This window comes from Bradysia coprophila (assembly GCF_014529535.1).
Source record: "Bradysia coprophila strain Holo2 chromosome IV unlocalized genomic scaffold, BU_Bcop_v1 contig_81, whole genome shotgun sequence".
Lineage (NCBI taxonomy): Eukaryota > Metazoa > Arthropoda > Insecta > Diptera > Sciaridae > Bradysia > Bradysia coprophila.
The window spans coordinates 1463225-1488194 of NW_023503375.1; the positions used below are offsets into that span (position 1 = coordinate 1463225).

Sequence of the window (24970 nt, forward strand, 5' to 3'; positions counted from 1 at the left end):
GCATGAGCCGAAGGCGAATGTTATAGCCCCAAGTGTCTAAATAAACATTTGGACAGAGGTGAATACGCTATTTTATCTACCGACGGCGAAACAATAGCACTTTTTTACTGCTATTATTTCACCTAGGTAGATGAAAACACATAACTTGCATTTCTTGACTTTCACATCTCGATCGAGAACTGAAAATTACAACTTTCGTAGATCGAGTGATAAAAAATAAATGTCACCTTCTTGGTAACGAAATGGTAATATTTTTTTTGCGTGTATGCCGTGTAACCGATATCGAGTAGATATCATCGACACATGTGTACCTGTTTGGGACAGTTGATTTCAGACACTTTCGCTTGTAGGCCGCGAAATTGCCTAAAAGCGATCGTCCAAAACAGGTACACAAATGACTTACTATCATAATTCGACGTTTTTCGTCGTTTGTGCTTCAACACCGGAAAGTGCTGAGTTTTCAGCATTTATCGAGACAATACATCCTTCATCGACACTACGTCTACAATGAGCGAACATGTATTGGAGGAAAGAGACAAAAGTCAAAATCTTGGAATTTTGATGGACAGATGGTTTCATTTGGGTTAACACTGTGAGCTGACAGCAAGGAAATGCAGCCAAATTGTTGGATGCATAATAATAATAAATCATCATTTATTTAGTCAAAGACTATTCATTTACATACATTTAAACACGTTTACATAAATATAGAGATTTTCTTTTCTTATTCTTTCGTTTTAGTTAAAAATATACTTCAAATTTAAATTCCAATTTTTTTTTTTTTTTTAGAATTTACGTCACAAATTATAATAATTTCTTAATCCATTAATAAATCTTTTTTCATAGGCTCGTCATTAGGAAATGACAGGACAGTTTCCCGAAAATGTATGCAAAAATTTATCACAAAAATTCACCGAAAAAATTGAAAGAAACTCACCTCTGATACTTTCCATTGTATTCGGGCATAGTCTCTTTAGGTCGCCAAGGCATATTTGAACACTAAACACTTTTTACTCGATGCAAAGGGCCTATTTTTGGAAATTTATTTGAAAATTTTTACCAAAATTTCCAAAAAATTTCTAAAACATTTCCAAAAATTGCGAAAGTTCAAAAGTCAAATATTTTTATAATTTTGAACGGTTTTGGCATTTGCTGAGTTTAGTCTTGCATTTTAGCCGGTTCTCAAAGTTTTTATTTGATTCTTGCTCAAATTAATCATTCTCGATGTCATTATATTTCGAAGAGTGTGTCAAGAACCAAACAAAAACATTGAAAACCGGCTAAAACGCAAGGTTGAGCTCAGAAAAAACCCCAACCGAAAATATTCGACTTTTGAACTTTCGCAATTTTTGGAAATTTTTTGGAAATTTTGGTAAAAATTTCCAAATAAATTTCCAAAAATAGGCCCTGCTCGTAAGACTGCGCTGAGTGTAAATAAATGTTCGTTTCTCTTTAGTAAGCTAAGAAGTCTAAGAAGAAGTCTAATTATGCCACCTCTATGAATAAAAATATCGGCTGAGGTCGAATAATCCTCCGCTGTGCTCTAATAATTCTTCGCTGAGCTTTAACAAACCTCCGCTGAGCTCTAATAATTCTCCGTTAGGCTTCAGGAAGTGTCCGTTAGGCCTAAGGAAGTTTCAGGAAGGCCTAATGGAGCTAATCGGACACTCAGCGGAGATCTGCCAAAGCTAAGTGGAGTCTTATTAAATCATAGCAACAATTATTAGGTTTATCTCCTGCAAGCTGATATTTCATACATTACGCGTTTCTGCATATAAACACAAACATATACATAACCACAGCCTATACGATTGGATAATTCACACATAACCCACCTAGGGTAAATTTACTTTCCATCTACATATTTGAAAAAAAAATAATCGCCGAACGGCGGAAGCGAACACGGGACCAGCAGCATATCAGCCAAACATGCTGACCACTACGCCAACAAATCACATAACGCGATGCAATTGGTGTCGGTAGTGGTTCGCTAGTCACTTCTACATCGATCAAATAATCAGAGTAGTCGGAATGCGATGTGATTTGAACGAAATGTTGAGGTGGGTAGTATATGTGTGTGAGTAAGTAAATAAAGGATTCTCTGTATGTTTTTTTTTGTTGTGAATGCGTTTTAAAACAACATGCTTAATTAATTAGTTTTAAATCCAAATTTTTGTGGTTATTTCGCTAATGTATGAAATATCAGCTTGCAGGAGATAAAACGTTGTTCTACCTTGGTGTATATTTCTCGAATCACTTCTTATGTACAATTGTATATACACTCGCTGGCGCTCGTTATATACAATTGTACATACGAAGTTATTCTCGAAATATACACCAAGGTAGAAAATGTACTAATCCGCTGATGCTTATTGAGTGTTCGCTCAGCTTCTTTTGCCTTACTACTACGTGCTAAGGTCTGACGGACTCTTACTGAAGCCTAGCGGAGAATTATTAGAGCTCCTTAGAGGTTTGCCAAAGCTCAGCGGAGAATTATTAGTGCTCAGCGGAGGTTTGTTAAAGCTCAGCGGACAATTATTCGACCTCAGCCGATATTTTTATTCAAAGAGTTGGCATAATTAGACTCAGGGAAGTCTTGTTAGCTTACTAAGGAAGTGGGAGAGGTTACAATTTTAATAAATGTCTACCATCGTTGAAGGGTCGGACACTTTTTTGAATGAAAATATTTTACCGCCAAAGTGAACACAGCAAACATTCATTCTAGTACTTATAATAGCGGAGTGTCACAATTGTGTCGAAATATTTTCTGTGTTTTGGTCGCGACAAAACAAAAAAAACTTTTTGTTTTTTCATCGAGTAAAAAGTGTTTTAGTGTTCAAATATGCCTTGGCGACCTAAAGCGACTATGCCCGGATACAATGGAAAGCATAAGAGGTGAGTTTCTTTGAATTTTTTGTGAATTTTTGTGATAAAATTTTCCATACATTTTCGGGAAACTGTCCTGTCATTTCCCAATGACGGGCCTTAACTTTACTCTTTAATTGTATAGGCAATCCATTGAAACGTTTCAGACCGTCGTACAAAAGCATTCGTTGCGTACATGTTTTTTTTTGTATAAAGGCAGTCTAAAATCACCATTGTCCCTCAAGTTGAAATTGTGAATTGCCATGTTGGCCACGACCCGTTCTCAGACATATTCGGGTACCATTCCATGTTTGATTTTGAAGACCAACTTCAGGGTGTTAAATACAAGGCGTTGTCTCACTTTCACCAGGTGGAGGGCTTCATACATAAACTCAATGTTGGTGTATCTACTGCATCGCAAAATCACTCTAATGGCACGGTTCTGTAGCCTTTGTAATTTATTCAGGCACTGTTGGCTTGTTTGAAGCAGTAGCGACGAACAAAAATCAAAATGAGGTGCAATTATACTTTTGTAAACGTTCATCTTTGCAACAAACGTTAAGTTTTTCGCGATCCGACCGAAGAAACCGATTTTCTTTGCTAGTTTTTTGCAAATAAAGTTCATATTTTCGTTTAGCGTCAATTTTCGATCGATCATAACTCCGAGGTATTTGAAATTATTAACTTTTTCAATTTTTCCACCATCTATTACTACGTCAACGTCATTGAAACCGCTCTTGTTATTAATGATCATACACTTGGTCATTTTAACATTTAATTTTAGTTTTTTACTGTTAAGCCAATCGACTATACATTTCAGTTCACAATTCATTTTATTCGTAATATCTTCGATATTTTTTCCACTGATGTGCAATAATGTGTCGTCCGCGAACAAGTTGATCGTTACGTCTTTCAGTATATCCGGCATATCATTTATGTACATTATAAAAAGAAAAGCTCCAATAATAGAACCTTGTGGAACTCCAAGTTTAACGTCCATAGTGCTCGATAACCTTCCATTAACTTTCGTTCGCTGCATTCGTCCATCCCAATAGCTTTCGAACCATTTTAGAGCGTTGTTTCTTATTCCAAACTTACTCAACTTGCCCAACAGTTTTTTTCGATCGATGGTCTCAAAAGCTCGTTTTAGGTCCAGAAATACACAAAGAATCGACTCATTAATGTCTTTGAGCTCTTTCCATTCAGCGATCACCAGATTTAAAGCAGTTTCACACGAGTGTTTTTTTCGGTATCCTGATTGCCATTTCGAAAGTAACTGATGCTTCTCGATGTATTCCAACAGTTGATCCTTCACAATCGCTTCGATCAGTTTATCAAGAGTACACTATGAGTTTACTGGTCTGTAGTCATCTGCAGCTTTTGGTCTCGTTGTTAGCCACTTCATTTAACTCTTCCAACATGACTTGTGCTTGGTCTAGACCTAGTGCGACTAGGACAACGTCATCTGCGAAACGGAGATGACTCAGGAATTCTCCTTTTATGTCGATTCCCTTTTTGCTCCAGTCTAATTTCTTGAAAACACTCTCTAGGACTGATGTGAACAGTTTCGGTGAGATGGTGTCACCCTGTCTTACACCTCGACCTAGCCTGTATTTCGTCGTGTTCTCATGAAGTTTAATACATGACGTAGCATTTTCGTACACATATTTGAGCACCTTGGAGTACCTTGAGTCCACTCTACTTTCGTCCAATGAGTCCCATCCATGTTTCAATTGAATCAAAAGCTTTTCGAAGTCTATGAATATCAAGACTATGCTAATCTTGTATTCGTTGCATTTTTCAATTAATGTTCTCATCACTTGTAAATGATCGTTCGTGCTGAAACCTGATCTAAATGCAGCTTGTTCGACTGGTTGGTAGAAGTCAAACGTTTTCGTGTTCCTTTTTGTGATGATTTTCATGAATAGCTTGTACAGTGTCGATAAAAGACTTATGGGCCGGTAATTTTCTAGCTTTGTTATGTCCCCTTTTTTGTGCAGTAATGTGATCACTGCATTTTCCCATGCTTCCGGGATTTTTTCCCATTGGAGGCACTGATTGAACAAAGCCGTTAGTGCACTTAATAGGGAGTCTCCACCTAGTTTAATGGCTTCGATCGGTACACCATCTTCTCCAGGTGACTTTTCGTTTTTCATTTCGTTTACTGCAGCCCTTACTTCTTCAACAAGTATGTCAAGCAGATCTTCTGATCCTACGTTCCTAACGATTGGTCTGTCTTCTTCTGTCGAAGAATTCGGGTGGGGACGTTTCGATGAAAACAAATCTTCGTAATATTCTTTGGCGATATCTAATATCGTATTTCGGTCCGATTGAATCGTTCCTGTTTTGTCTCGTAATTTGAAGATTTCTTTCTTCACACTCATCAGTTTGGATCGTAAAACTTTCATGTTGCAAATCGCTTGAATTGTATTTTGAGCCAGTTGGACATTATATTTCCTTAGATCTGACCTCATTGCATTGTTGATAGTTTTTGTTAAGTTTCGGTATTCTACTGAATCTCTCTTTCCGTTTTTTATCAACTCTACTCGGCTAGCTATCAAATCCAGTGTTTCTTTACTCAGTTTCGATTCATTTAAATGAATAGATTTGCATTTGATCTCCATATAACCCTTGATTGATTCGACGATTTTGTTGTTCAATTCGTCTAATGTCTCGTATTGGTTGTCTATGTCGGCCAATTCAGCACTCATCTGTGTTGCAAACTCTTCACTTTGTTCGTACAGTCGTTTAACGTCAATCCTTTCGCGTTTTTTCACTAGTTTTGATCTTTGGAATCTGGTATTTAACGTGACTCTTGCACGAACCATCCTGTGATCACTACCAGTTATAAACTTGTTGAGGATCGTGACGTTCTTAACTGCTTGCCTTCTATGAATGCCTTTTTCTTGTCTCTCAGCATTGTACAATATTTATTTCGTTCTTGATTGTACCGTTTCCAGCTCGCTTCACTAGATGTAATAACAGCAATTTTGTATGACACATCTCGTCTAACTCTTTGTTGATTCAATTCATCATCGTACCATTTGTTTTCATCTGACTTCATCACTTTCACGGATTTGATAAATTCACTTATACTTTCCTTCACTCTCGTCAAAAATATCTCAGTCTTCTCATTCAATGATTTCGCACCTAAACCATCCCATTCGAATTGGCTCAAATTCTGAATAAATTTATCTTTCGAATAACCGACTCATTTATCGACGTACACATTATCGTCCAACGCCTTGGAAAATGACTTTGCATTTATCGAAATGGTCGAATGATCACTTATCTTGTCTTCTTTAAGCACAAAAGCTTCACATTCACATTACTCATCACTAAGTCACTTTTGGACTTCGAAAACTCTGTTATTCTCGTCGGTTCATTTTCTAGTTGTTTAACACCATAAAACTGCATTAATTCACTTAGTTTATTGGCATAACAATCCTTCTTCATTAGATCCATATTAAAATCACCACATATAACGTTGTTCTTTGCACAATCAAAATCGTTCTCAAACCAATCTTCTAAGAATTGGATGCATTTTCGTTTACTGGCGGCTGGCGAATTGTAAACTACTGTAAACACACAATGTTCGTTGAAATGACTTACTTTTATAGATAAAATCCATGTACTCTTATCTAACGCAGAAGCCATCAGAAGATCGGAGTTCACATTCTTGCTCACGTATGCCACACATCCTCCAGTCATCCTCGTATGCGAATTTAAATTGTAACACATATAACCTTCTACATTAATTTCAACGTCATCAATGTTATCAGTCACACACGTTTCAGTTAGTAACATCATCATAGGTTTCTTTCTCTTTGCAATCTCTCTAACTTCATCAATATGTGCCATTAACTTTCTAACATTTATGTAAATTACATTTTCGTCTTTTTTTTCACTAAAGGACTTCTTTGATTGCTAATCACTGAAATCAAAACTAAACTTGTTCTGCAATGTTTGCACCTTTTTTTATACACCATACATTGCTTACTGTTCACCATATGATCCTCATTCAGTTTGAGCCCATAGTTTTTGTTGGCGACCTTACAGTTAATGGCACTTAATCTCACTCGAACTACATTGCTTTACATCGTGTTCCTCTGCACAACGTCTACATGCTTTCGCTTCGGTGTTCTTACACTCCGACGCTTTATGATTAAAGCCCATACATTTGTAACAAGAATACAGATTAATTTGTTTAAACACACGACACCGTGACCACATAATTTTTAAGTAGCCGACTTTCAAACACATGTCAGCATTATCACTGTCCAATTCGATAATCACATTCGTCAATTTGCTTTTTTTAACTTCATACAATTGGACAATTTTTGCATCACTTTCTTGTAGAAATGAATTTTGATTTTTTTCGCAATTCCGGTCCATAATCATCACCTTTCCATGCATCCATTTAATGTCGTTTTGAAGGCATTTATTTCACTGTATTTCTGAACACAGTGCGATATTAACTTTTTTCGCACGCTAAAGAACCTATTACCTTCAACGAAGGCTAAATTTTTATAAATAAAAATCTTGCATTGACCATAAATCGAACCCCCGACACCAAAAGGTTTTTGAACACAAAGCAGCGACTATAGAGTCACACAATTATACCGAACGTATTGTTGAAGCGTATATCTTAAGCATTGACTACTCGATTTCATTCAACGCGTCTCTTTACATCACATTGCAATGTGTATTATAATGCAGCCTTCTTGATCGTTCAAATGAATTTCTGTATACACAAGAATTTTGGAACAATATGTAGGACATGTTTTGCATTGGAAAGGTGATTATGGCCCGAAATTGCAAAAAAACGTTGTATCTACCACGGTAGGTATGCCGGTATTTTTTCGCACACGACGTCTTGTCGACCTCGGCTTCGCCTCGGGTCAACAATCGACATCTAGTGCGAAAAAATACCTTCATACCTACCTTGGTAGATAAATAACTATTATTGCACTTAAAATTTCACACTCAGACAAATGTTTGTCGATACCAATAACTTTGAACTATTTTTGAACGAACACTAATCTTCACTAATCTTCACTAATCTTCACCTTCATCACAAACAATCGCTATGCCACCATTTGGGCCTTTACACATTTTATCAAATATTAAGCCTTGCGGATCGATGTTTTTTTTTACATCGTCTTCCGTTTTGTCACAGTTCTGATTTTTCTTTGTTTTAATAAGGATAACCGCATCAGATTTATTTCTTTTTGATTTATTTGATTTGTGTACTTCACTTGCAGACATATCAACATTCTGCTTATTCATAACATTCAGAGTTTCAGAGACACCCGGTGGACTGTTTAGAATGTGATCTTTTAATTTACTCATTGAATCCAATAACACCTTCACATCTTTATCGTGTCTCATCACTCTTTCGTCATATATATGAAACATACTCATCACTTTATTAGAGATGTGCGGGCCGCCCGAAAATGTCGGGCCGCCCGGGTTTTTATCCGGCCCGACCGGGCCTGGGCCGGGCGGGCTTCAAATCTGTCGGGCCGAGCTTGGACTGGACCTAAAAAATCAAATTTTTGGCCCGATTTTCAAAGTTTCGCGCACTTTTTTATATGAAATTTGCTTTCGGGCTGCCCGAAAATGTCGGCCCGTCCGAGTTTTTATCCGGCCCGATCGGGCTTGGGCCGGACGGGCTATAAATACGTCGGGCCAGTTCGGGCCGGGCTTTAAAAATGAATTTCGGACCGGGCTTCGGGCCGGACGGGCTTCAAAAAAACATCGGCCCGCACACCCCTACACTTTATTAAGCTTTTTGTTTATCGCAATCATCGAGAAACCAATACATTTATCACATATATAGTACATGCTATCGAGTTTATAACCCTTTAACATTGTTTTTGATATACCTGCACATTTCGCATGCATATTCTATCCACATACACCTTCACATTTAATACAATCAGACGATGTGGTTTCACTTTCGCATATGTAACAGCATTCCATATCGATCATAACTTCGTCTTTCTCTTGTATTCAAATTATCTCAATGTCAATTTTTTTTTACTAGTTGTTCTTCAATAATTTGCTAAATTCGACAGTTATTTATGAAAAAAAAAACTATTTTTTGTGCTAATTCGACACATTACTTAATCTTCACTTAATTTCACACAATTCTAAACCGTTTAAATTTGGCTAATTTCGCAGTGTATAGATAACGCGTCTGAACTCAATTCGTGAGTGGTGCCTTCTTCCATAAGTGCATAAACACTACTCATATGGCAACTTCACAATCGAGACACAATGGACATTATATGCGGCATACGTTACGTCGAGATTGGAAAATGCGTCTACATAGGGCTCGGCATCAGGACGGATCAACCTGAAGCAGGTCACCTGAACCTGAGTTTGACCTGAAAGTAAGGTCAGGTCAGGTCAGGTCATTTCATTCGAAGCAACCTGAACCTGACCTGACCTGATCAGATCAGCCAATTTCAGGCTCCGCATCGTTCGACCTATTGCAGGCCTTAGTCTACAATCTGGAACCCGTCATTGGAAGTTTACAAGGATGACATTGAATCAATTCAAAAGCAGTTTGTCATCTATATCGACTAGATAGCCACAGAAATGCTGCTTCGTTCCGATTGGCACCATACGAGGATCGAAACAGACATGTTGGACTACAAAATCTTGAATTGAGGAGGAAATTGGTGGACATAATGATGTCATACGACATATTCAAAGGCAACATTAAGGACAGTTTGATTTCGTCAAAGTTTGTGTACAGTGAGAGTGAATATGATCGGCGACCTTCGACTTTGAAATTGTTAAACGAACCGAGGTACGGTACGAACTACCTGTCGAATCAACCAGTTGCACGTTTGATAAGACTGATCAATGAATACGACAGGGCCTATTTTTCAATTCTCCTAATGAATTTTCGTGAATTTTAATGAAATTCATGAAATTTGATGAAATTTAACGAATTTCAAAGAATTTTGATGAAATTCATGAAATCTGATGAATTTCAAAGAATAACTTATGATTTAAACGATTGTAGTCTGAAATATAACATAATTTATGTTTAAAATCGAACTATTCGATTTTGTAATTCAAGAACGTTGATCTGAACATTTTTGTACTATTAGATTATTCAGGAAGAGTTGGTTCTAAACATTAGTTCAAGAACCAAAAACGCAGACGGATCGCGCACATACTTTATGGACTGCCCAGTCTTGATTTGTACTTCGAAATTCAGCATTGCATACTGTTGATTTATCAATTTCATAGAATCATAGTCACCGGTAATTGGAATCTAATCTAGTGATCGAAGTAAAGAGAAATTATTCTAAATAAAAGTATCTTTCGGAATAGACGTGTTTGTCTCTAAATTATTCTTTTGTGAGTCTTCGGAAACTTCGCTGGTCCTTGAAAGTCAACACATACAAAGGGTACAAACCATATTACAGACATAAAAAAGAACATACGAAGTCTATCAAGATTGGGAAAAGCAGATGGCATTTCCAAACGGTGAAACACCATTTAGTACAAAAACATGCTAACCGGCCATCTGTCGAAATTCAAGCTTCCAGTTCCGATTCCGAAAGTCCTCTATCCGATTCTGAAAGTCCTCTATCCGATTCCGAAAGTCTTCCATCCGAATCGGTAAATGTGGCAGATAAATCATTGGGATTTGATGAAAATCAAGTTGAAGTGAGTTCGATTCGAAGAAAACGGCGAAAACTAGCAAAAAGTTCTGTTATGAGGTCATTCCTCTAAAAAGATCGAGACGGGCACGAAAACTGTAGAAATAATTTCATTTGCCCATACGTTAATTTTTTGCGCTTCTTGACCATGAAGATGACAGTTTTGTTGTATTTGAGTTGAAAATATAGTTTAATGAAATCTGATGAATTTTGATGAATTTTAATGAAATTTAATGAAATTTAATGATTTTAATGAATTTTCGTGAATTCTAATGAATTTCATGAATTTTCAAGAATTTGATGAATTTAATGAATTAAAAATAGGCCCTACGAACACATTGTCCATGACTGTGATAATCGAAGTGAATTTAAAACAAGAATTGTTAAAGAACTCGGAATGTAGACTTAATTTTATTTTTAGCCTGTGATGACCCTGTGTCATCACACCAAGTTGTGAAACTCAATAAATTGGGAACAGTATTTTGTTGTTTCATATGCGGAAACCCAATTATTATGTATTTTGACATCGCTGCATAATCAGCACATTCGATTAGTGGGTCACTGAGGCATTTTGGTTCGTCGCTTGGAGTGAGCTCACAACCGGCTACTCAGCCGTACAGTAAAGGTGGTGTTTTTTTTTGTTTGTTAATATATCGAGTAAATTTTGACCGAATTTCATGATTTTTCTTTGTTTGAAAGGTACTAACGAATGTAAAGCAGCCGTATTATTTTTCACCACCTAACAAAATGGCCGTCAACCGCCATTTTGGATTTTTGTAAGAACGATATAAATCTGTGGACGTGATATATACAAAGTTACTGATTAGTTGGAAGTGGTTGGTTATGAGTGTGGGGTGTTTCAAGCATCCCATGTATGGACATCTAGCTATAATGAGCTATATAACGATATTTTGAGCTATATACTAGCATATTTATCAGTAAATTGATTTTTATAGGTAAATATTAATTATTATGTGGTAGGAGGGGTAATGAGATCGTTACACTTCTGTACATAACACGAACGAGCGTTAGCGAGTTTGTGCGTTATGTACAGTAGGGTGGTTCAAGACATAAATTTTGTTTGGAATTCAGTACAGAAGTACGACCTTTATTCACCTCTTAAATTATGTAAAATAACTAAACATACTTTTTGAGACAAAATAGAAATCATCCACGTGTGATACAGCCTTTGAAATTCGCAGGCATCTAGTTGAATGACTATGCCTCATACAAGATGTTTGTTGGTAGTCATGAATGTCATGATTGGTATCGCTGTAAAGCTTACATCTCAGGCTAAACAGCAACTATATTTTTGTGTTCAAACGATTCACCAGTAAGGTCCAAACAGTCTTCGAAGCTTCCCGTAGGTCCAAAAAAAACGAAAAATCGATCTTATTAAAAATTTTCCCATCGAAACATTTTGGGAATAGTCATTTCGTCATCCTGGGAGGCCCCTGAGCACATTCCCATAAAAATATCCCATGTGCACGAGAGGTCGAATAAAATTTTTTTAAAGCTCACCGTGTAGCCCTACTACCGCATATTATATATTACACACTTGTCACGAAGAAGTCGAGGCTTGCCGAGACTGATAGTGACAAGTGTGTACTCTATTTTATCACATAAGCGAAAACGAGACAACAACATAGACCTGAAGTGTAATTTTTGAATTAAACTTCTAGTTAAGTAATTTTGACATCCGAACACCGCGCGTATGTGATAATAAATATTATGCACGTATGACAAAGCGGTCGAGGCTTGCCGAGACGGCTTGTCATACGTGCATATTCTTTTTTATCGCATAAGCGAAAACGAGACAACAAAATATGCGAATGACACTTTGACAATTTACAGAAGTATAATGTTTGTTTATATATCCTAGGTGAATAATTTTTTCGGGGAATCACACCGCGTATGCGATAATAGTACATTTTCTACCTTGGTGTATATTTCGAGAATAACTTCGTATAAGAAGTGATTAGGAAATATACACCAAGGTAGAACAATGTTTTATCTCCTGCAAGCTGATATTTCATACATTAGCGAAATAACCACAAAAATTTGGATTTAAAATTAATTAATTAAGCATGTTGTTTTAAAACATTCACAACAAAAAAAACATCATACAGAGAATTCTTTATTTACTTACTCACACACATATACTAATCCACCTCAACATTTCGTTCAAATCACATCATTCCGACTACTCTGATTATTTGATCGATGTAGAAGTGACTAACGAACCACTACCGACACCAATTGCATCGCATTATGTGATTTGTTGGCGTAGTGGTCAGCATGTTTGGTTGATATGCTGCTGGTCCCGTGTTCGCTTCCGCCGTTCGGCGATTTTTTTTTTTTCTTTCAAATAAGTAGATGGAAAGTAAATTTACCCTAGGTGGGTTATGTGTGAATTATCCAATCGTATAGGCTGTGGTTATGTATGTGTTTGGGTTTATATGCAGAAACGCGTAATGTATGAAATATCAGCTTGCAGGAGATAAATGATTATCGTTCCGCGGTGAGTATGTCATACATAAACGAAAACTGGAAAATATACTGATACACACATGAACACACACATTGTGCAAAACAAAAAGTGTCAACAAATCCATTCCTTTCGAAGTCTCAGTAGCCGAATCGGTTAGAGCGCGTCACTTTTATGCGATGGTCTTGGGTTCGCTCCTCGTCAAATTTTTGTTTTTGCTTTTTTTTATCAAATATTCACGTAGACTTGCAGAATCCCTTCAAATTAATTTCATTTTCAATCGAAACGATATCTGTTTATAAAGGTTTATATCTCGGAAGATATTAATCCGATTGAAAAACTAATTACGTTACAGAAGTCCTGAGATCACGCACTACACACTGACATTTTGTATGATTGAAATCCGTTTAGTCGAAATTTAATTATTTTTATCGCATACGGATTCCCCGGAAAAATTATTCACCTAGGATATATATACAAACATTATACTTCTGTAAATTGTCAAAGTGTCATTCGCATATCTTGTTGCCTCGTTTACGCTTATGCGATAAAAAAGAATATGCAAGAATAAGCCTCGACCGCTTTCTCATACGTACATAATATTTATTATCACATACGCGCGGTGTTCGCATGTCAAAATTACTTCACTAGAAGTTTAATTCAAAAATTACAATTCAGATCTATGTTGTTGTCTCGTTTTCGCTTATGTGATAAAATAGAGTTCACTCTTGTCACAATCAGTCTCGGCAAGCCTCGACTTCTTCGTGACAAGTGTGTAATATAAATCATCGTAAACAAAATACAAGAGAAAGGGTTCACATAACAACTACCCACACACACTACGTCATGAGTCGCACACGTTATGTACTTTTCGAATTGAATCACATTAGCCGCGAGAATCCAAGTAGCAATTTAGCAATTCGTACATATTCGAAGACTCAGTGGTCGAATGGCTAGCACTGCTTGCTTTCACACAAAGTTTCCGAGTTCGGTTCTCATTGGAGTGTCAGGATTTTTTTCCGAGTTTCTTTCATATATGCGAATGCAACACAACAATTGAACGGTTTAGTTTCTTTCATTTAAAAGCAGAGTAAAACAAAACTTCTAGGGACGGGTCGCGGTCGACGATAGATTAATGTATCATTTAAAGCTTATTTTTGCAATTCTGGGCCATAATCATCACCTTTCCATGCATCCATTTAATGTCGTTTTGAAGGTATTTATTTCACAGTGCGTTTTTGATTATTTTTTTCGCACTTGGGCTTTTTCACATTTTTTTCGCACTCTACATAGCTTAGTACTTTTAAGAAAGACTAAATTTTATAAATAAAAACTTTGCACAGACCAGGATTTGAACATCCAACACCAAAATTCTTCCAAACACCAAGCAACGACCGTAGCCATTCGGCTATAGAGTCACACAATTATACAGAACGTATTGTTGAAGAGTACATACTAAGCATTGACTACTTGATTTTATTTAGCGCGTCTCTATACATCACATTGCAATGTGTATATAGTGCAGGTTGCTTGATCGTTCAAATGAATTCATGTTTGCATGTGAATGTTTGGTAGAAATTTTGGTAATATTTTGCATTGGAAAGGTGATTATGGCCCGAAATTGCGAAAAACGTTGTATCTACCACGGTAGGTATACCGGTATTTTTTCGCACACGACGTCTTATCGACCTCGGCTTCGCCTCGGATCGACAATCGACATCTAGTTCGAAAAAATACCTTCATACCTACCTTGGTAGATAAATAACTAATACAGAGCCGTTTAATGTATGACATACTCACTCCGGAACGATAAAAATTAATATAGCTGTTTAAATAGAAATTGGTTACATTTGACTTCGTGTGGTGCTATCGACATTGCCTCCGCTATTTATTCGTACTCAATAGCAACGAAAAGAGTGGGCTATGTAAGTGATTTTACGTGTTACGGCATGTTTCATTTTCATTTACATTGCCTAATCACGTAAAGCATTGTACTTACGAGGTTCCAAGTTGTGTATTTGACAAGTGGGGAATACAGCCCTCCCCTTCGGGTCGGGCTGTAACACCTCACTTATCAAATACACAACTTGGAACCTCGGAAGTAATATACTATTATCACATACGCGCGGTGTTCGGATGTCAAAATTACTTAACTAGAAGTTTAATTCAAAAATTACACTTCAGATCTACGTTGTTGTCTCGTTTTCGCTTATGTGATAAAATAGAGTACACACTTGTCACAATCAGTCTTGGTAAGCCTCGACTTCTTCGTGACAATTGTGTAATATATATTATTGGGCTCACAGCTTTTCAGAAGGGAAGGGAATGAACTGAGACAGATGAAGACTTTCACATTAAAGGCTTTTGACACTGACTAGAATTTGGTTTAAAAAATTGTTACATTTCGGTCCTTGGACCGCTGTGCATGTAAATTAAAATTTTAGGTCAATTTGAAATTTGTGTTGTTCATTTCCAATTTCTAAAATGCACAGATTTCATAATAATTTTACTTCAACTACGTTTACAGCGCAATAGGCTTAAGGTCAAAGTAGGGCGACAGACGCACTAGGGTCACGTACCTAATAGATATACGGGTTCGTACGGGGCTCCGATTGATCTGAGCTCGTATCACAATAGGACTAACTTTTTGGAATATTTGACTAATTTTATTGTTTTACACGGTGTGGTTGAACAAAGTCTAATTAAAAGTGTAATGCAAAGTAATGGTCTCCTTATCATTTTAGGCCTAAAGAAAGAAAAAAGTCGGCAGGTGGTTTTTGAAATAAATTGAAAGTGAGAGTTCATGCCATTTTAACAGATCTGGATCAAACGTTATTTTCTGTTTTTGTTTGTGTGTCGGGTAGCTGATGTCACTACATTTCCAAAGATACTACGCATGCCATGCTACTGACAATATAGGCATATTTTTTATCAACTTTACTTTAAACATGCTATACCATTAGTCTGAAAGATGCGTTCTGTGTCCAGAAGGAGGACTAAAAGTTAGATTTAGTGGGAAACTAAAGATGTTACAGTGGCGGATGTTGAGCATGCCGGGTCCAGATATGAATGTAGGGCGGCAGAACAAGGATATAGCTACCTAAAAAGTCCTTGTTCTGGCGCCCTACATTCAAATCTGGACATGTTACACAACCGCCACTTCATAAAATTCAATTTATCTAAAAAATACACGTTGTGTTTATGTTTGTATTGTAATCAATCATCAATTAATTATTCAGCCAGTATTTGGCGGTGAAATAAATTTCATTCATTCATATAACGGTACGTTTTTACATATTTTCTGTTAATGCTGTTTAAATCAAATAGTCATTTCGGAAATTACCATTATTGGCGGCAGAATGTAATAGTGTCATCTGATCCTCGTCCTCAAAGTTTACATTTGCTCCCTTCTGAATCAATAGCTCAACATTCTTGGTATTCTCTGTTTGTTTTTGGATGAAGAAAGAAGTTAGCCGATCGTAACATTAATAATCTTATGCGAGTCAAAAAAAAGTCTAGATTACCATTTGTTACTGCTACATGCAATGGGACCTTTTTCTCGTCATTAGCAAGGTTCGGATCTGCTCCATTATTCAGCAAAAACTCAGCAAAATTATATCTCTCACTATCTAAATGATGAAAATAATAATTTCATTTATCACTAATTTATACATTAACTATAAACGACGGACGAGAATAAAAATGCAATTAGTTTTATACGAAATATTGCAGACTTTTTAATTGTTCAAAAGAAGGCAACCGGACACTCCCCTTAAAAATACATTAAAGACACCTTCTTGATCAACCGACAAAGAAACCTACCAACTACTTACCTTCTCTAAGGACAACAGCTAAAATTGAATCTCCTGCTTTGTTTTGGGCATTGACTTGAGCTCCATTTTGAATCAACAAATTTGCGACAGGCACCGAATCTTAAAACATTTAGTTTTTATAATTAATAATTTTCGGTAGATTTAATAGATGAAATTTTTTTCAGAAATACCATTGTTAGCTGCGAAAAATAGAGGTGTCCGTTTATCATTGTTCAACGCATTTACATTCGCTCCAGCCTTAATCAAAATGTCTGCAATCTTGTCGAAACCTAGAAACGTAGTCAGTTTTATACTAGCAACACAAAAAATAATGGTTAGTTGGGTCACAAGAGACGAAAGTAAAGAAATTCAACACAAATACATTATCTACTGATAAGTTTACTCAAAATAAGCTACGGGGATATAAAAAATAAAATTAATTTATTCAAATTACACCGATTGCAAACAAAAAACAACTACAAAATGTCTATAATAATTCATTGAAAAGAGTACCAACTTCGACTCTGATGAATAAGAGTAGACTTATTTATGGGAGTCTACTTTCGCATTATGTATAAAACGGTATTAGTAGATTATTCACCTCTGTCCACATGTGTATTTAGACGCTTGGGGAGTTATTGCATGAGCCGAAGGCGAATGTTATAACCCCAAGTGTCAAAATAAACAAATGGACAGAGGTGAATACGCTATTTTATCTACCGACGGCGAAATAATAGCACTTTTTTACTGCTATTATTTCACCTAGGTAGATGAAAACACATAACTTGCATTTTTTGACTTTCACATCTCGATCGAGAACTGAAAATTACAACTTTCGTAGATCGAGTGATAAAAAATAAATGTCACCTTCTTGGTAACGAAATGGTAATATTTTTTTGCGTGTATGCCGTGTAACCGATATCGAGTAGATATCATCGACACATGTGTACCTGTTTGGGACAGTTGATTTCAGACACTTTCGCTTGTAGGCCGCGAAATTGCCTAAAATCGATCGTCCAAAACAGGTACACAAATGACTTACTATCATAATTCGACGTTTTTCGTCGTTTGTGCTTCAACACCGGAAAGTGCTGAGTTTTCAGCATTTATCGAGACAATACATCCTTCATCGACACAACGTCTACAATGAGCGAACATGTATTGGAGGAAAGAGACAAAAGTCAAAATCTTGGAATCTTGATGGACAGATGGTTTCTTTTGGGTCAACACTGTGAGCTGACAGCAAGGAAATGCATCCAAATTGTTGGATGCATAAACACTACTCAAATGGCAACTTCACAATCGAGACACAATGAACATTGTATGCGGCATACGTTACATCGAGATTGGAAAATGCGTCTACGTAGGGATCGGCATCAGGACGGATCAACCTGAAGCAGGTCATTTGAACCTGAGTTTGACCTGAAAGTAAGGTCAGGTCAGGTTATTTCATTCGAAGCAACCTGAACCTGACCTGACCTGATCAGATCAGCCAATTTCAGGCTCCGCATCGTTCGACCTGTTGCAGGCCCTAGTCTACAATCTGGAACCCGTCCTTGGAAGTTTACAAGGATGACATTGAATCAATTCAAAAGCAGTTTGTCATCTATCTACTAGATAGTCACAGAAATGCTGCTTCGTTCCGATTGGCACCATACGAGGATCGAAGCAGACATGTTGGACTACAAAATCTTGAATTGAGGAGGAAATTGGTGGACATAATGATGTCATACGACATAATCAAAGACAGGACAGTTTGATTTCCTCAAAGTTTGTGTACAGTGAGAGTGAATATGATCGGCGATCTTCGACTTTGAAATTGTTAAGAGGCACCGACACTTTCGTGAAAAGCCTACATTAGGGCGATTTTTAAATAGTGGATTTTAGTTTACTTTTGATGATATCTTTCGACCAGACTCCTTTTTCAAAAATGTCCGACCGCAATTCCGACCACGAATGTGTTAGCTTTCAACAGAAAATAGATCTGGTTGTAGCAGTTTGACCAGCTCTGAGAACAATGAGCAGTTTATGAAAATTTCGTTAAACTGCTCACTTTTCTCAGAGCTGGTCAAACGACTACAACCAAAACTAATTTTGATTTAAAGCTAGCACATTCGTGGTCGGAATTGCGGTCGTACATTTTTCAAAAAGGATTCTGATGAAAAGATATCATCAAAAATGAAATAAGAGGCACACAAATGTAGGCTACAATTTGAGCTAAGCACCGGTGCCTCTTAAACAAACCGAGGTATGGTACGAACTACCTGTCGAATCAACCAGTTGCACGTTTGATAAGACTGATCAATGAATACGAACACATTGTCTGTGACTGTGATAATCGAAGTGAATTTAAAACAAGAATTGTTAAAGAACTCGGAATGTAGACTTAATTTTATTTTTAGCCCCGTACGAAGTACAAAGGGGCTTATAGAATTATGCATATGTTTGCTTATGTTCATAGATGACGAATCCACAATAAAAAAAATTTAAATCCGTCTGACACGTCGTTATCTTGAGTAAATCAAATTCGATTTCAAATTTCTTTTTTCTCTGAAAGGTAGTTGAAATAGTGAGGCCAAGTTCGAAGATAGGCGATTTTGGGCCGACACCTCCCGAGCTGAGGCCCCATAAGTACTTTAAGGTTTTCCGAAAATATCTCCGGCCATTTAACGGATATACTTGTGAGTACTACGTCAAATGAAAGCTATTTACAATATCGATCGACAAAAAAGTTTATAGAAATCGGATGACCGACTCGTGTGTTAGACGCCTTGGTGTGAACCAGGTATACACGACGCCAAGCAGTTTCAACCAAATTTGAACGTATTTCGACTATTTTTGCTCTTCTAGATAGGTATTGCACCAATACAATCAAGAAAAAATTGTATGAAATTCGGTTCACCTGAACGTTAGCTAGGTTCGTTGGAGTGAGCTCACAACCGGCTACTCGGCCGTACAGTAAAGGTGGTGTTTTTTTGTTTTAATATATCGAGTAAATTTTGACCGAATTTCATGTGTTTCAAGAATCCCATATATGGACATCTAGCTATAATGAGCTATATAACGGTATTTTGAGCTATATACTAGCATATTTATCAGTAAATTGATTTTGATAGGTAAATATTAATTATAATTATTATGTGGTAGGAGGGGTAATGAGATCGTTACACTTCTGTACATAACACGAACGAGCGTTAGCGAGTGTTTGTGTGTTATGTACAGAAGTGCAACGATCGAGTGTAGCCCTACTACCGCATATATGATTTTATCGTTCCGCGGTGAGTATGTCATACATAAACGAAAACTGGAAAATATACTGATACACACATAAACACACACATTGTGCAAAACAAAAAGTGTCAACAAATCCATTCCTTTCGAAGTCTCAGTAGCCGAATCGGTTAGAGCGCGTCACTTTTATGCGGTGGTCTTGGGTTCGCTCCTCGTCAAATTTTTGTTTTATTTTATTTTTTTATCAAATATTCACGTAGACTTGCAGAATCCCTTCAAATTAATTTCATTTTCAATCGAAACGATATCTGTTTCGTTTCGATGTATGACTCAACAAAACGTGTTCTTACGTCGTACATGTTGATCAGATCGAGTTTTCAAAGGTTTGTATCTCGGAAGATATTAATCCGATTGAAATAAATATTATGCACGTATGACAAAGCGGTCGAGGCTTGCCGAGACGGATTGTCATGCGTGCATATTATTTTTTATCGCATAAGCGAAAACGAGACAACAAGATATGCAAATGACACTTCGACAATTTACAGAAGTCAAAGCACCTAGCAGGGTAATAGAGATTTTTTGGTGTCAAATAGAGTAGTTTTTAGTACGAGTTGCCATTTACATTATATTAGACAGGAGTCGCCGTGAGATGCCGCATTGGAGGCAAATTTGAAAACGAAAAAGTGGTTACTGCGAAGAATTTTCATTTAACTTTTATTTAAGAATTTACATTGAGTTACGTAATTTAGTTATTTGTATGCAGGGAGGTGCGGTAATCATGGTTTGATAGCGAAATGAAACGCATTTCTGTGTAACAAAATAATTTGAGATAAAAAAGTCTTCGCAATTCGATTAATCTTTTCGAAGAAGAATTTCTATTTCAATCAAAAACGTACACTATATTGCACTTACCATACCAATTATTCATTCAAAAATAATCACATTGATTTATTTTCATTTAAGTTCGCAAGAGTACACTGTGCAAACATTACATGGAATTGTTCTATGACTTTTTTGTAAACAAAATAGTTATTTTCATGCTTCGGGGCCGAAAATGAGGGCAATTTTTCGAATTTTCTCGGGTTTCCGGCCCTCTGCATGAAAACTTACATGTGCACCTGTTTGGGACGGTTGATTTAAGGCACTTTCGCTTGTAAGCCTCACTTCGTTCGGCCTACAATCCGCGAAATTGCCTAAAATCAATCGTCCAAAACAGGTACACAAATGACTATTTCATGCTTCGGGCCAAAAATGAGGGTAACTTTTGATTTTTTCTTGAGTTTTCGGCCCTTTGCATGAAAACTCACATGTGCACCTGCTTTGGACGATTGATTTAAGGCACTTTCGCTTGTAAGCCTCACTCCGTTCGGCCTACAATCCGCGAAATTGCCTAAAATCAATCGTGCAAATCAGGTACACAAATGACTATTACGTATCTGTTGTGGACGGTATATTTTAGGCAATTTTAGGCGAGTTGTAGCCGGAACGAAGTCGAAGATGCGTATTCAACTTTTCACGCTGAGGGCTGAGAAAAATTCCGTAGTTTATACGATACCCGAGGCATGAAAACACATAATCCGCCGGGAAATCGATGATTGAAATGGGAATCGGTTTATGTTAGAGATGATGAACCGTGGAAATTCGAAGACATTTATGTTGAGTCTATTGAATCAGTGATAAATCTCTTCGAACCCCTCTTAAACTGTGATTTGTCACAGCACTTATTTTACGACGGCCGAAGGCCGGCGCCGGTTTTAAAAATCTAAGAAGTGGCTTAGGTCCATTTTTAAGGGTTAAATATGGGAAAAAAATACATTAGGACCGACCTTACGATTTTGGCATTGAATAAGGTACTTTTGAGGGCGTAGAATACGATGGCGGAGGAGAAAAATTATTTTATAGCGTTTTCGGGGAGAAAGTAAAGTTAAATTTGAAATTTGGCAATTTTAAAACGCTTATTACGCGAGCGAGTTGAGCGCAATTTCGGCGTGGATGCGCTATTAAGGGTTTTCAGGGTTCGGCAATTCATTTTGCCACATAAAGGAGCTGCCACAAGCATGCGAGCGGCCGTAAAATGCAAAAAACCACGCTTTACCATAGTTTTTGTAAATAATTTCCCTTATAGAGGGCTTCAATCATGTCCGGAGCGATAGCGGAGGACTTGACGCAGTCTAACTTCGAAAAAAAGAACGAAGAAATTTTTTTGAGACGCGGCAACTATATATAGCCGAACATTTCAGTTTCTACCCTTTGGTTTATATCACCACAAAACATATTCTATCATATTCTCGCTTCAAATACGAGCAAAACGAGCTATCACTCGACTATGTGGGTTTAAAATTGCCGGAGATACATGGTTTTGAAATTGGTCACTTTTCATACAAAATACACCAAATTGACTTTTCCCAAACAATCAAAATCTTTCAACTTACTCTGTATGTTTCTATCTATCTATCTATCAATCTATCTATCTATCTATCTATCTATCTATCGACGGTCGATCTCGGAAACTAGTCAGCCAATCTCCATGAAATTTTGCAGGAACCTCAGGGTGGGCATAAAAATGAATATGTGATACGCCATTACCCCACGAAAAACCAGAATTTTGTTTTATTGGCCTCGAAGTGGTTTCTGAGTGTGGGTTTCGAGGGTCGGAAACGCGTTTTCGTCTGTAGCTTAGCTGTATTGAAACCTACAGAGGTGTGCGACCCATCAAATGAAAGGTATTCGTAACACGATTCGAACAAAAAAATAATTTAAAAAATCGGGGCAGATTCGTTTGAGCTAGAGTTATTAGACTGACCAAATTTTGAGCTACTCGAGCGTAGGATGAAAGGACTAATATTTTTGCGATTATGAGAGATAGAGTTACTTTCTTCGGCAAAGTCTCAGAGTTTTACGAGTAGAACAGAGGGGCATATGTGAAAAATGTCAAAAATTGGAAATGGCTGGGTCAATTGGGGTTTTGGAGATATTTCTTGAATGGTGGCAGATAGAGAATTACTTTCTTCGGCAAAGTCTCAGAGTTTTACGAGTAGAACAGAGGGGCATATGTGAAAAATGTCGAAAGTTGGAAATGGGTGGGTCAATTGGGGTTTTGGAGATATTTCTTGAATGGTGGCAGATAGAGAATTACTTTCTTCGTCAAATTTTCGGATTTCGTCAAATTTTCGATTTTCGTCAAATTTTCGATTTTCGTCAAATTTTCTATTTTCGTCAAATTTTCTATTTTCGTCATATTTTCGAATTTCGTCAAATTTTCGATTTTCGTCAAATTTTCAATTTTCGTCAAATTTTCGAATTTCGTCAAATTTTCAAATTTCGCCAAATTTCCGAATTTTTGTTATAAACTGTTATAAAAAGCAGTGTTCTAAAACTTCTAAAACGACTGATATCCCAACAAAAATCTCTTCGAGAAAAGTGTGACGCAGTCTTTGAAGTACAATTTCTAAAATGAATGATATCGCTAGAGTTGACGCTTTCAGCTTCGTTACGCAAAAATTAAATTTTACACCCAATTTTAGTTCAAACAAGCTGGCTTAGTTTTTCTCATCATCTGCCAAATAATTTTTACCAAAAAAAATTTGACTGGAAACAACCAAAATTTTACCAAAAAAATCTGCGTCGCAAAGTGGCAAATGTTCAGGAACAGACCAGCAAGAAAATTTATCTGCCACATGCGACGCAGATTTTTTTGGTAGAATTTTGGTTGTTTCCAGTTAAATTTTTTTTGGTAAAAATTATTTGGCAGATGATGAGAAAAACTAAGCCAGCTTGTTTGAACTAAAATTGGGTGTAAAATTTAAGTTTTGCGTAACGAAGCTGAAAGCGTCAACTCTAGCGATATCATTCATTTTAGAAATTGTACTTCAAAGACTGCGTCACACTTTTCTCGAAGAGATTTTTGTTGGGATACCTTCATGGCCAATTTTCGAGAAAACTTCGAAAAAGTCGTAATGTAAAGTGACAACTTTGATGTTGCTACATCCACAAGATGGCGTCGTGGCGTATCGGTTGCTCAGTGAAATATGATCGTCATACAAATTTGAGGGGGGCTCCAAAACAAATTTTGGCGCAAGGAAGTGTGTGGAAGAATTTAAGATTTTTTTGTTGTTGAAGTTGACCAAATTCAATCGATTTCCAACACATTTAGAAGGACCTTGCTTAATCTAATGGAGCATTTCCCTTAAAGATTATATTTCTGCTGTCAGTAGGATGGTGGCTAATGTAACTACAATTCAGAAACTATGTTGGGTCAGACTTTCCCGTTTTTGACCAGGAATCTTTGATGAGGAAAATCTGTACCTGAAAATGATTTTTTCCTATCAAACATTTGTTTGAACCAATTAATACGAATTATATTATCTGTAACACTATAAAACCTATCAATTTCATTTCATGTGGCTCGGTAAAAGTTCATTTTTCATTGATTTGTTTCCATTTCTCATAGTTGAAAGCAAATCAACAAAAAGAAAACATGAACATGATCAAGCACACGTGTTATGAAACATAATTTATGATTCGCACTGTAAAATGCGGTCAATGATCGAGCGCTAAAAATTCAAGTTTGATTTTTATTTCGAAAATTAACAAGAAAAGTACGGTGCAGTTTGTATTGCCGCAATTTAAAAGACATTTGAATGGATAGGGATACGCGAAGCAAACCGGTTTGCTAAAATCACTTCGACGTGCTCAGTAGGACAGTGAATAACGATGGTGTGGAGACTGTAGATTGTTTTTCATGTAATGTTTTCATTTACGAATCTCAAGATGAAAGACTTTTAAAAGAAAAGATAGCATTTCAATACATGGTGTAGCACAGTGGTCACTCTAAAATCACGCCGATCGAATTTTTTTTTGGATTCTCGGAATTCTGTAAATTTCCA

At 36.8% G+C, this 24970-nt stretch overlaps 1 protein-coding gene and 1 long non-coding RNA gene across 6 annotated transcripts in view; one reads left to right on the forward strand and one right to left on the reverse strand.

Annotated features, from left to right (window-relative positions):
- The window catches only part of LOC119072205 (serine/threonine-protein phosphatase 6 regulatory ankyrin repeat subunit B-like), a 149812-nt gene that overhangs the window by 28021 nt on the left and 96821 nt on the right, over positions 1 to 24970 (reverse strand). For 3 of the 5 annotated variants that reach the window (XM_037177374.1, XM_037177376.1, XM_037177373.1), the window contains exons 39-42: positions 17042 to 17140; positions 16872 to 16970; positions 16563 to 16667; positions 16382 to 16480 (exon numbers count right to left, since the gene is read on the reverse strand). The exons of 1 other annotated variant lie outside the window; for it this stretch is intronic. In XM_037177374.1, the coding sequence (XP_037033269.1) occupies positions 16382 to 16480; positions 16563 to 16667; positions 16872 to 16970; positions 17042 to 17140 (402 nt within the window). The remainder of the gene's footprint in view (positions 1 to 16381; positions 16481 to 16562; positions 16668 to 16871; positions 16971 to 17041; positions 17141 to 24970) is intronic. One more of the 5 variants, XM_037177375.1, reaches the window with a different exon arrangement.
- LOC119072224 lies at positions 3733 to 20844 on the forward strand. The gene is made up of 3 exons (XR_005086814.1): positions 3733 to 3748; positions 12981 to 12983; positions 20633 to 20844. It is a non-coding gene; the product is annotated as an uncharacterized LOC119072224 (long non-coding RNA).